Source organism: Corapipo altera, unplaced genomic scaffold (genome assembly GCF_003945725.1).
Source record: "Corapipo altera isolate COAL_440 unplaced genomic scaffold, ASM394572v1 49, whole genome shotgun sequence".
Taxonomy (NCBI): Eukaryota; Metazoa; Chordata; class Aves; order Passeriformes; family Pipridae; genus Corapipo; species Corapipo altera.
The window spans coordinates 14,152,684-14,165,520 of record NW_020884879.1 but is presented as its reverse complement, the minus strand read 5'-3'; the positions used below and the strand labels follow the sequence as shown (position 1 = coordinate 14,165,520).

The 12,837-nt window shown below is 37.3% G+C and overlaps 1 protein-coding gene across 5 annotated transcripts in view; it reads left to right on the top strand.

The window, feature by feature from the left end:
* The window catches only part of PDE7A (phosphodiesterase 7A), a 77,506-nt gene that overhangs the window by 28,463 nt on the left and 36,206 nt on the right, over positions 1-12,837 (top strand). For 2 of the 5 annotated variants that reach the window (XM_027638465.1, XM_027638462.1), the window contains exon 1: positions 7,490-7,597. The exons of the other annotated variants lie outside the window; for them this stretch is intronic. In XM_027638465.1, the coding sequence (XP_027494266.1) occupies positions 7,538-7,597 (60 nt within the window). In that variant the 5' untranslated portion in view covers positions 7,490-7,537. Of the gene's footprint in view, positions 1-7,489; positions 7,598-12,837 lie in introns of those variants that run through there. 5 annotated transcript variants of the gene reach the window in all.

Below are 12,837 nucleotides of genomic sequence, written 5' to 3'. Positions count from 1 at the left end.
CCTGTGTAATCCTTCAGTTATTTTAATGAAAATAATCACAGAATAGGAAAATGAAAGCCAGGCTTGATTTATTTCAGATGTTCTGATGCTATCTCTGCTTAATTTATGAATGTGAAACTTCCAGTTTCCCCCTTGAAATGTAATCTTTTTTGACAACATAATTTTTTGTAATGGCTATCAAGGAACCAGAAACAAAGATGATTTTATTACTGCCTTTTTAATGCTTAGCATACTTTTGGAGCTTTAGCATAGAACAGTGTGCCTAGGGAAATGCTGAAATGTTTGGGGTTTTGGGTTTTTTTTCTCCTTGTGGGAATTATTAATTTTTTAAAATCAGATCTGCTTATAATAAATGGAAGCTTGGTTGACTGGGGAGTCTTGATAGGTGTCAGTATTTTAATTTTGTGTCGGATGCTTCCTACAAAGTGAATTGAAGTGTGTATGAAGGGGTTAAAAGTAGCTTTTAGCAGTACTGGATTAGGGAAAACTTGCTGATTTTCCAGTTAGAGGAAGGTGAGCACTCATAGCTGTGGGAAATTACCCATCACTTAGTCAAATAGAAGCTTAGTTGTTTTCATTAATTTTATTTATTTCTGTTTCCTTTTCAAGTGTGAGTGAGAGAGAAGCCTAGGGAACAAGTCAAAAGGAGCAGCTCACACTGTACCTTGCCCCTGTGCTTTTTAGCCTTCATGCATTGCACATGGTTGCTCTCTTCTCTGGTTTTATGAGCTAGACAGACACATCTCTGGACATTCATTCGTAGAGCTGCTGTCTGGGGAAGCCTTGATTGTTTGCTGTGCTCCCCCTTTCCACACTCACACCCCTGGAAGCTCTGAAGCTGCCCAGGTGAGCTAGTAGTGTTCAGATAAGCATAAAAGTTACTGGGAAAACGTCTCTCCAAGGTAAAAAGCTTAAGCCTTGAATGTAGAGGACACACTTGTTGTGTCCTTCGTGTCTTCTGTAGATAATTTATGAAGAAATTTAAGATCCAACTTCGTGACTTAAAGTTCTGTGATGTTCTTTTCTGGTGTTGTGGCGTGTTGACAGTTTTATATTGTCTTTCTGTGAGATTCTAAACTCAGTGCTTTTTATTTAGGTTCCCAGTTAAATATAGCACAGTAAGATGGTCTTTCACTGTTCAAAGGATGTGCTTTAGAAATAGAACATAAATGTTTTATTACAGAATCTAAAACATTGGTAGCTTTTCTTGTCACATGTTATTGTTCATCTGTTTTCACTTACATAGCCAGGTTACTTGCAATATGTGAAGTATGTGGGAATTGAAATTACTGTTTATCTGTTTCCATTATACCATTCAGTCTTTGCTGAAGGTGTATTAGTAGTGGAACACAGTAACTCAAAGCAGCTAAAATTCAACTTCTTGCATCTCACCTTCAGAATTCTGTCTTTACTGAATGAATCAGAGTCTTGAGACCCTGATGGAGCTTTGTCCTGTGACAATAGTGCAATTTTTTAACTCTTCAGAATCACAGATGAAGGCATTTTTATTGAATTCCAAAACTGGCCCAGTTTTTTGCTGTGCAGCACACCTTTTGTGAGTGAGCAGATGACAATGTCTGCAAGCAAGTGTGGGCAGATACAGGCTGATGTAGACCAGTCCTGGTTGAGCATCTCTACAACTGTGCCGTCGTGGTTCTTTGTCTGAGGTGATAAGTCTCACTACATCCAACAGTTAAAAAATAAATGCTTCCTAAATAACATGACACATACATGTGTGTAGGCTGCAGTCCTGACTTTTTCACACTTTTTTATTTGTTTGTTTCTTAAAAGAGGGTTTGGTAAAAGTAGAGTGGAACTTTTTCCCAAAATCTCTTCTCTGAAGAGAAGTAGAAATCTTTGTTCAGTGAATTTAAACAAAGCCCTAGAATGCAATAGTGAGTAAACATCCTTTAAAAATGGGTGTCTGAATAAAATAGAGAAAGAATACTGTGTTCTAGAACTTAATCTTCTGGTGATTTGTTTTATCTAACTTAGTAAATTTCAGAGTATCTACAAAGAACATACCATTATACATTTAAATAATGTAAATCGGTTCGTTTTTCACTGTGGCAGTTTATACCATGTAACACTTTCTCCTATGGAAATGCATCTAGCTATAGAACTGAAGTTCGTGGTATGACAGAGGCAGCGAGAGTGTTCTAATTTGTATTGCAAAAGAAGCATTTTAGAAAGAAGTAGTCTGTTTCTAGATGTTTAATCTATTTAAGGAAATTAAAAATGTGTTCTTATCCGTCAGTCAACTTAGATATGTATGGTTTTGCCTTTTTCAGTAACATATCCATTTCTGTTAACCTGCAAAAGCATGATGTTGAGCAAATAAGTTGAAAGATTTAAAACAGCCATCAGAAAAGTGCTATATTTAATAATGTGCTTTCTTTGGCAAAGATTTATGTGATTTGTGTATAAAATACAGACTACCTCTTACCCCTTTTGGACATGCAGTACACAGGATATTCCTGATAGTTTTCTATTGCTACATTGCAGCAGCAATAGAAAACTCAGGGTGAGAGATGGTACAGAAATGCAGCTTGTTGGCTTCCTTTCATTCATTGGGATTGTATCTTTTCTAAGAGGGGTTTCTGTCTTTTTCTGTCTTACTGAGGACTGAAATGGAAGATTTCTAAACCTGAAAGGTGGTCTTTAAGGTTGTGCCTAAATGCTGCCTTCTGGATCTGTAGCTGTCCTTGATTGTCAAAGTTCATGTTCTGGAGTTCTAAGCCCTTGGTTTAAGATCAACCAGCCTTTTGAATTTAGTTGCAATGAGTTAGGTAGTTGCAATGATGATTTTTTTTGTGGTCATGAAGGTGAATTTTACTAACTTCCTTAAATTTTTCGTGTTTGCGTATTGTTTGCTAGCTGAGATGTAGCCTTATGTGGCTGAATCGCTATCCCTGGAGGTATTTTAAAGGTGTTTATATGTGGCATTTAGGGACGTGGTTTAATGGTGAACTTGGCAGTGCTGGGTTAATGGTTTGACTTGACGATCTTAAAGGCCTTTTCCAACTAAATGATTGTATGATTTTGTTAATAAGCAGCTAGAATTGTTGGAATCTTGTACCTAGTTGCAACATAGGCTCATATGGCAAATCATTTAAATAAGAAGCTGAATTGAAAGTAAAATATTTAGGTAACACTTAAAATTAAGATATAAACGGAAATATCATTTGTAAAAGATGGCCATTGTGTATACATTGTGAAATTCAAAAAGGTCTGCTCTCAGTATCTGTAAAAATAATGGTGTATTTTCCTCTCTTTTTGTTCCCTTGAGTGCGGTGTTTAGTGGTTGGGTTGGGCTGCAGCAATAGCTACCCACACTTGTTACAAGAATACTCATAGATTACCATTTAATTATTCTTTGTTAGTGAAGTCAGCTGGAGAGAGAGAGAGATCACACATGATATATATATAATGAGGCAGGGAGAAAAGCAAAGAAAAGATGGAAATGAGTTGAGAGCTGTGGTTTTTTTCACTACGTGCTGATGAATTTGTAAATGATAGGCTTATTTCTCTGCTGTCATTACACACTGTTAATATAAATACAGTTATATGGTCCGTAGCAAGTAATAGGCCAGTCAGAAGTGTATCCTAGAAATCAGTGTGCATAAACATCTGTTCTGTACCTGTTCTGGAAGGGGGTGTTTGAAGGGCAAAAGAGACTCCATGGAGATCTCTTTTCTGGGCCAGGTGTGCAAGTGCATGCACATGAAATCAGGTCATTCTGGTAAGTAGGAGTGATTAGCAATAGGCCTCAAACTTCAGCATAAAAACTCATGTGGTGATGGAGGCCTGTGAAGCCCTCCTGCATTTAAACAGGAGTGTCATATGAGACCCCGTAGTGTCTGTGAAATATGGTGCTTTTGCTTCAACTCTTGATTTCCTGTAGGTGTTATTGAAATGGTTTTCTGTGGGATGGAGCATTTAAAGACACTTCTGTGCATATCGTAGTTTCTGAGGTTTGTAAAGCAACCTTGAGTTATTCTGCAGGGCTGATGGACTTCTGTAAAATTAAAAAAAAATAGAAAAGGATTGGGACAGATGGATATTTAGAAATGTACAAGTAAAACTGGCATCCTGTATTTGGTGCTTCAAACAACAGAGTACATAATAGGAAATAATGGGTTTCCACATGGAGCCTTGCAGATCTCTAGGAGTGTATATAGAAATAATTGGATCGTTGCAAATCACCATGGCATATTAATGGAGAACTACTTCAAATCAATCGGAGCTGGTCCCATGTGATGCCAGTTTCACAATGAGAGCAAACTGGTGTCTTTAGTAAATTCATTACTGGAATCTTTGTAACAACTGTTGCAAGGCCCCAAGCGCTTTCTGCTGTATTGGTAATGAATGCTTGTCTTATTAGGAGTTGCACAGAAAGATTAGCTCAGCAAATGCAAAAACTGTAGCAAAACATGCCTTTGCTTAGATGCATCTACAGTGCTGCATGTCATCAAATTTACATTGAAGTCATTTGGATATTTCTGTTTCTTTGTTTGGAAATTGTAAGAGACAGCAATTGCACTTGTACATTTGAGCTGAGGACAGAGGAACTAGATAATGACTTGTATGCTATAGTTGAATGTTAAGTACTGTAAATCTTGCCTGATGAAACATGGTCTCTCTGCAGGCATCAAGGAAATGGATTTTAGAAAACTGAAAAGGAATATACTAAAAAGCAGGGAAGAAAAAGAGAAGAAGAAAAAAATGAAACAGTCTTAGGAACTTCCATAATTTTTTAAAGTACAATGCAGTGTATGATAGCTGTTCTTTCTGGCGTGCATCTTAGTTTCAAGATGAAGCTGAGACTGATAGTCATGTCCAGAGCTCAAGGGTCACTGATTGCACTCCCAGAACTGAGGTAGCGTAACAGGTACTCTGTTAACACAGAGGGAATTTAGTGCCACCTTATTTTTATGTAGTCTTCTACCTGAGGGTTTACCAGACTTATAAATTACCTTGAATAATTTCTTGCACGTTTTTGTAAAATGTCCTTTCTTTCACCTTCACCTTGGAATTGGGAATAGGATTATTCAAAGCAGTACTTTCCCCAAAACCAGCACTTTAGCTTCTGTGTCAATTTCTTATAGTTCTCATACGAACTGACGCACTTTCTGATCTTACTCTGTCTCCAAATTCAAAATCTTATTTCCAAAACAGTGTTTCCATTTTCAAGCCATACTTAAAACAAATAATGCCGTAGTGGTGCTTAACAGATGGGCATATATTTTTATTTCAGTGTTCTGATATTAAACTTACGTATGAGACAATAGTTTTAAGAAAACTTCCAGTAAGAGGAGGCTTCTTAATTAAACCGTTTGCTGTTGGAAGACAAAAGAGGAAAGGATGGTTACTTTGTATAGCTGTGTTTTCTAAGGTAATATTGTGTTTCTGAAATTGATGGAAGAAAACCTTGCTCCATGCACCTAGGATAAGACACTCCAAGAACATCTTCATGCATTTTGAGAGAGGAAAACAGAAGACTTGTCAGGGATGGAAAGTGGTGGTGAGGGAGAGAAGTGCTTGACCTTTCAAAGAGTGTAAGGCTATTTATGTTAGAGTCTTATTTGGAGGAGAGTTCAGTCTTGAAGCAAATCACCTCATTGTCCCTGTTTATTGTGCCCATTTTTTTTTTGTTTTGTTTTCCAGAGTGCTTTTTGTATGTGCTAACCAGGCTGCTTCCAAAAGAAACTAAATCATTCCACTCCTTGCATGCACCAAATGTACTGTAGTCCATACTACGGTCATAGAGATTTGATCAGTTATTCGGTCATTTTTTGGCAGCTTTGAACCCCTTGTGGTAGGGTCTGTTTCAGGAAGTTTGAGTAAATATGGCCTTGCAAAAAAAATTTAAAACTCCTGGGTTTCATATAGTGTAGGTGTAAAGATCTCAGCAGCAGCTGTGTTTTGATCTGCTCCAGTTGTGCCAAATTGCTAATGCAAATATAGCCTAATGCCATTTATTATGGGTTTGGTTTTTTTAAAGTAACATCAGACTGGTGGTGATTAATTGTCAGGGTGTTTTAACCTTGTCAACTGTTTGGAGGTGGTAATGTTTTTAAATCTGTCTCTGTGACAGTTTGTGTTTTGGGTGGAACTTGACAGACCTTTAGATAAGTACTGCATTCATTAAGAGAGGTACCAAGAGGTCCATTCTGAGTGTTATAGCCTATGATTTTGCTCTGACTGGTTTTCAGGGGCATGGGGTGGGGACAGAGCAGAAGATACATGTTTGGAGTGTAATAGTGCTGTAGGAACAACTGGTGCTGAGACCATGATTATAGCTTGAAAGTCAGCATAGATATTGGGAATCATCAGGTAAAATAAGAGAGCCTTATCCAAGTTACCGAATCTTCTCCTGCCTTCAGTAATCATCCACTGTGGTATGTGTCCCCTTTTCCTGTGGATGAGAGGAGATTAATTTCTCAGTGCTGAAGTTAGTGATCTGTGCTAACTTTTGTGTTTTCTGTGCATATTGGAATTTGCAGTTGATCTTTTTGCAAAAAAAGTTATATGAAGAGACAATCTTCATATAATTTTCCTTTCAGTTATTCAGCTTCATCCTTTTAAATGCCTCAATGTTCCACACTGTTTTTTTCCACCTCTGTAGCTCCTTTTTCTTCCAAACTATTTGGAATTCCTTTGTATTTCTGAAAGAAACATTTTTATCAGCTTACAATGACAAAAATTAAAATAGATCTCAAAGCTGCCCCAAGCATGTAGGACCACTTGGCTGCCTAATCAGTGATCTTGGAGGAAGTTGGTCTGTTTTCCAACCCTGGGAAGTTCTGGGAAGGCTGCAGTGAAGTTCAACCCTTGGAGCAATAAACCAAAGCCACATGCCAGTTCAGGCACGAGTGTGAGTGGCAAGAAAGACAGTATGAAGGATGGCCTGTTTAGTGGACAAAAGAAGAGATTGGAGAATGATGATTGGTTTGAATGATTGCACATATTCAGTGCATTAACTTTCTTTCATTAACATTATTTATAGTAAGTGGTTGTAAAAGCAGTTTTGAAATATTTTTTTGAAGTGCAGTTCATAATAGTTCTCCAGGTGGCAGAGATAATAGGAATTTGAGAATATCGGCTGTGGTGGAATCTACTGGAAACAGGCTCTCGATAGCATTTGAAGGCAAGACAGTATCCTAAATTAACTCAGATGTTTTGACTATGGGAGTTTGATCCTGTTGTCTGGCACACTTTGCTGTATTAAAATGTGATAAAAGGGTGTAATTGTGGCTATATATTTCCTTTAGCACTTCTGTGGGGTTTATTAAGGTTTTACTCTTTGCCGTGCCGTCTGATTGTGAAACTTTCTTGTGGAGCCCAGCACTGGCAGCGAGGGGAGCGGGGCAGTGCTGCTGTCGCCGAGCACATTGCTGGGGCTGTCAGGTGACAGCTGCCGCCTGCCTTGTGCCTCCCTGCCCTGTCCTGCTGCTCGGGCTCCCAAACCTCGCACAGACTTGAGCACTGGCCGCCATCGGGAGGAGATTATGCTTCAGGAATCCGGGGTAATCCAATGGGAATTGCATTGATCTGGTGTTTAGCTCTGATCCTTATCAAATGGATTACTTCTAAGGTAGGCCTTTTTATTATTCTGTTTTGACTAACTGGGTTGATAAGTGGCCTGAGAGAAAACAAGTCGTTAGGAACTTCACAAGTGCTTATTTTTCTTCTTTAAATCTAATCTGTTTTGGAAACACATAATTCGTCATTTAAGACTGTGTTTCCTGAGTGATCATATCTGATTTTGTAGCTCTTGACTTTTGCCTGCCTTGAAGTGGGGAGAGTGTGTTTGTAGCAGTGCCGGTTAGGAGACAGGGGAAAAAGGATCTGAAATGGCTTCTGAATGGCAGGGGTTTGCTTACCTCTGATACTAACGTATCTTCAGTTTTATAGCCCTTTAAAGCCTTTGTGAAAATAAGGAAAAACAATTTTAAACATAGTGAGAATAATACAAATTAAAGTATTTTGCTTCCTGGGCAGGATATCCTTTTTGTATTGTTGATTTTAGAGTTGTGGGAGTGGAAATACCAGTTTTGTTTGATTACATGAAATATGGACTACTTGGCTTACTTTGTAGCCTTTCCATTATAGATCCTTGTGTTTTGAAAAATATGTGCTAATGTTAGACAGGATTAGGAGTTCCTACTCTCTCATTCTAAAGAACATAAGTATCCCCATAATGCATATTGTCCTAGTAAACATAGGTGAGATTGGTGCCTGGAGATGACAACAGGTTCTTCTTAGCATAGTTCACTGTCTAATCTGGAATTAATTCCAAAGGGGGAATAAATTTAAGTTAAGGATTGTGAAGAAGAGCCAGAATCATTGGAGAGAATGAGAAAAAACTGAAAAAAAAAAAAAATCAGAGTTCATGCATTTATATGTAGATAGATTTTTTTTTTTTTATTATTGCTACACTCTTCTAAAATTTTTGTACAATTAACAGGAGAATCTGAACGAGCACGAATTTGAATTTGTTGTAAAAACAGGCTTTGCCAGGCATCCATGCCTGTGCTTGTCAGTCCTTACCTGGAACATGTTTCTAAGTTTACTAAAAGCAAAAACGGTCAGGCTTCGTTCCTGGCACTTTTGACAACTTTTGTCACATCAAGAAAAAGACCAGGATACCCAGTGGATGTTCACTTGTGACTGAGGGCAGATTCTGCCAGAGTGTTGCAGCCCATGTGCTAGCCTTGTACATCCACATATTACTGAGGTATTGTCAAACTGCTGATTTTCTGGAACTTGACATAAAAAACCTGCTCAAGGATTATGTCTAATCCAGTTTGATCAAAGATTGTTTTAAAGTGGGGAAAAATAGGAATTCCAGTTAGCTGACACAATACAGTTAGACATAAAAACCTCTGCTTTTTGTGGTTGTGTTTTTACATGTGCTAATGGTTGTTTCTTTTAATGAATTAATATTTTTGTATTCATCCAATTACTCTATTTTGCTGTTGCCTTTGTGTCCTCCTGCTATTCTGATTTAGTTTTTAAAGGCAATACCCCTGTGTGTTTCTGTCGTCACCTAAGTCAATCACTTATGCTTTTTTTTGACTACTTTCTGATCAATTGTCAAGCTTTTGTGTATTTTTGTTAAATCTTGAATTTTTTATGTTGATAAATCTTTGGGTGAATCTTATGATCCCACATGATAGACATCTAAGTTATATAAGAGAAAATATCTTACAGGTGCATGCTGGATGTATGTATCATTAACTTTTTGATAACTATAATCAAATGATAGCTAGATTTAAAAATGTTTGCTGTCTGTCTTGGGAGGTGATCATGTGAAATAGCTTTATATGGAAGAAAATTATCACGTTCAGATATTTGGAGGGAGTATGTGTTTCTTATTGCTTATTAATATTGCCTTCCTGAAATTCAGCTACATTTTCTTATCACTGGTTTGATAAACTTTAAAAGTATTTCTTTGAACTCCAGTGAAATATTTAGGTACCAGTAGTAAGACCATTTTGCAGTGACTTACCTGAGTTCAGTGGCAGTTCAAGGGCTTTAATTGAACATTTTCCAATGCTTTAGTGAGTAAAATCTTGTTGGTACCATGTGGAAAACTATGGCTTTATGTTAGCATGTAACTTTTAATTACTTGAAATAATTCTAAGAATTATCATACATGACAGTCTTGCTTTTGAAATCCAATGCTAGTTGGAGAAATAAGGTCTAATTAGTTTGTAATTCTAGGAACTTCTAGTTGATAAACTGTCTTATGATCTTAAATAATTTTTAAGTGTGAATGTTTGAGGCAGTGTCACCAGTAAATCGCAATTGCCATGATATAACAACTTCTCCCAACTTGTTCAGTTTGGAGAAGTGGTAAGTTCTTCTTCTCCAAACTGATAGAGTGGTTGAGAACAATCCTCTGATAGCTGGGCAAAGAACTTGGACAGAAAAGCCAAGTAGGTAAAAACCCCTGCCTGGCTGTGCTGCCCTCTGTCCTCTGTCTTTTCTTTCCCACCTTCTGAGTAAACAACAGTGTCACAAAATGGGGGTCGTGTTCACTATCAAAAAGCTCAGATGGTTCTTTCTCATGGGCAGTACTGAATTTTGAAGGCCAACAGCTCTACCAGGTTTTGTTGCAGAATGAGACCAGCAGTTGTTTCGCTTGACAGTCCAAAAGCTGGCTAGCTGGCACTTGCCAAAATGAAGAGCCTGACTGTTCTGAACAAGTTTGGGAAGTCCATGTGATAAAACTGATACATCAATGGAAACGTTTCTGTTTGGCACAAACAGCAGCAGGTGCTCCGTTTCCAAGTGATACATGTATATGCTGTACTCCCTAGCATCACTGAAGCGGTTTCCCTTTGAAGATGTATCTGTGTGCTATTTTGGCATGTAGTTCCCATTGCATGGCCTTTAATAACTTCCTACACTCTATGAAAAGATGTTCAGAAAGATCTGACTTAAATCTAAATTCTGGTAGATACTTGCTTTGCATATTTTTGCAGAGTCCTTGTATCATTATTATTCTTAAAGATTAGTGAATCTCCCACTTTAGTTTGAACTTCTTTCGTTCACTTTCCACAAATATGTCACAAAAGAGAAGTGAAAGCTTTTTTACTGTATTGCCCTTTGGAAGAATAAGTGACACTCTAATATGAAACTGAAGTTTAAGGTGAGGTTTTCAAAGTGGAAGTCCAGTATAAACAATTCTTCGCAGTCATCTTTCTGACATCAGTCTTCACTGCTGAAGCCAAACAACCTACCCAGTTCAGATGGCTGTGCTCATGTCTGTAAGGAGGAGAGCAGTTCAGAACCTCACCTAATCATTTGGAGTCCAGAAAACATTCCAACCGACCAAAGTTGTCCTTGTGCTTGAAAAGGGAACCTGCCTAAACAGATTAGGATTGTCTTAACTTTGAACGCTAGTAAGTCTGTCTGCCTGTTGGAATGATGCTTATTTGTTTGATGTTTGTACAGAGGATCAGTATTGTTATTAACAGGTGCAAAGCTTCAGGTATACCAAAGAGGTAACAGAGATTTAGAAATAAAATTTTATGCTAAATGAGTTAAAAATATTAACAATAACATGGTATTTTGAAGTGCCAGATGTCAGTCTTAGTCCATGAAGATTTTAGCCAATATTTCCCTAGGGTAATACAACGTTTGCTATGGTCATCTCAACTGTGTCAGTAAGGTACATTTTTAGCTTAGGTTTAGTCTTGTTGTAAGTTTAAGTTAAGGTTAAGTATAGTCTGAGTGTAGGCTACAGAAAGTGGACCTGTGATTAGCAATGAGGAGGGCGGCATTTTTGGTCATCAACAAGGGTAAAATCCTGGTAATTATATTGTTTGAACTGTAGAGTGCTTTACAGTAACTTCAGTTCTTGAAGACACATTTGCCTTCTTGCTTATGAATTTGCCTCGTGTCAGTTCACATCTCAGTAGAAGCTGATGCTTTAAATCTGGTCTTTCTGTTTGCTGGATTTAAATAGTGGCATCTGGGCAGTGCATCTTAAAGAACAACACACAGGATAGATTAAATTACTTCTCTCTTTTTGGTCCTTTTTCCTTGCATTTTTCTAGAGTAGTGTAGGGTGTAATATAACAAATATATGGGCAATTTTATTTGAAGTGGAAAAATAGGTGATACACTTCAACCTGCGGTAGATAGTCTGTTACCTGTTTGCAGTATAAGCTGACATAAAGCAATCCATTTCTGGGTGAGTGCAGTATTATTTAATTTACTTACCTATCACAAGTAGCTAAAAAACCTCTCTACCATTAGTTCCATCCTTTGACTGCCCCCCATAGTGCTCCTAACTCACTTAATTGCCTGGTCTAAAGGTAAGAGGTCTGACCATTCACCACCCACCCTTTTTCTGTTGGTGAAACTTGCTAATAAGTTTTTTCCTCTTATATATTTTATTTAACAAATTTCAAGGAATGAAATATCTTTAGGACCTCTACAGTTTTACAAAACTACCTGAAAATGTCCTACTATTTGTGAAGTATTACTAGTGAAGTTTACACAATAAATAGTCTCTTTTTCCTTAGGAAATCAAACTTTGAAAGGTAATTTTAAAAGTTTTGATTGTTCAAAGATTTCTGTGAGATTTTTCAAGGTCCTTGCCAAACAAAATCACTTGTCTGTATAAGCAACTACTTTATGTTCTTAAAAATGTACTTTGTGTTTGATATCATACATGGATGTACTATTTTATACTGCTTTATCTAGCAAAATATTTTAGATTTTAGACAGCAAGTAATATTTTAGAATCAACGTATGAAAAGTGTTGATTTTTCAGTAAATTTTTGCATATTGTTTTCCTTCTTGGAGACTAATGCTCCAGTTGGGCATGGGTCTTGAAGCTGCATGTGTGCTTAGCTTTCTCCTGTATTAGATTACAGAACTGTACTGAACATGTCTAGAAATCTGTGATAGACAGGTGCAAATTGCACGTTAGCACTAAATTACATCACTGATTGTGCCTAGTCAGTGATATGAAATGTTCCAGGCTACTGAAAATGTATTCAACTGAGATTTGCTAAAACTCAAAGGTAGGTTATATATATGAAGAAATTTGAAAATGTTAGTGGGAAATCTGCACAATTTTCTGGCTGATGAGTTGCATTTCTGCCTTTCCTATTAGGACAGGCACTCTGCTTTGAGAAATGCTGTACAAACATACTTTGAAAAATTATTTGCATGGTTTGTGATCCTCCAAGGAAATACAGAACAAAAGCTGAGACAACAAAAAAGTGCTGTATAGTTCTTTGTTGTAGTCTTTACAACAGTATTATCATTGGACCCCATTTGGAGTTAGGTCTTGGGTAATTTCTGTAATTAAAT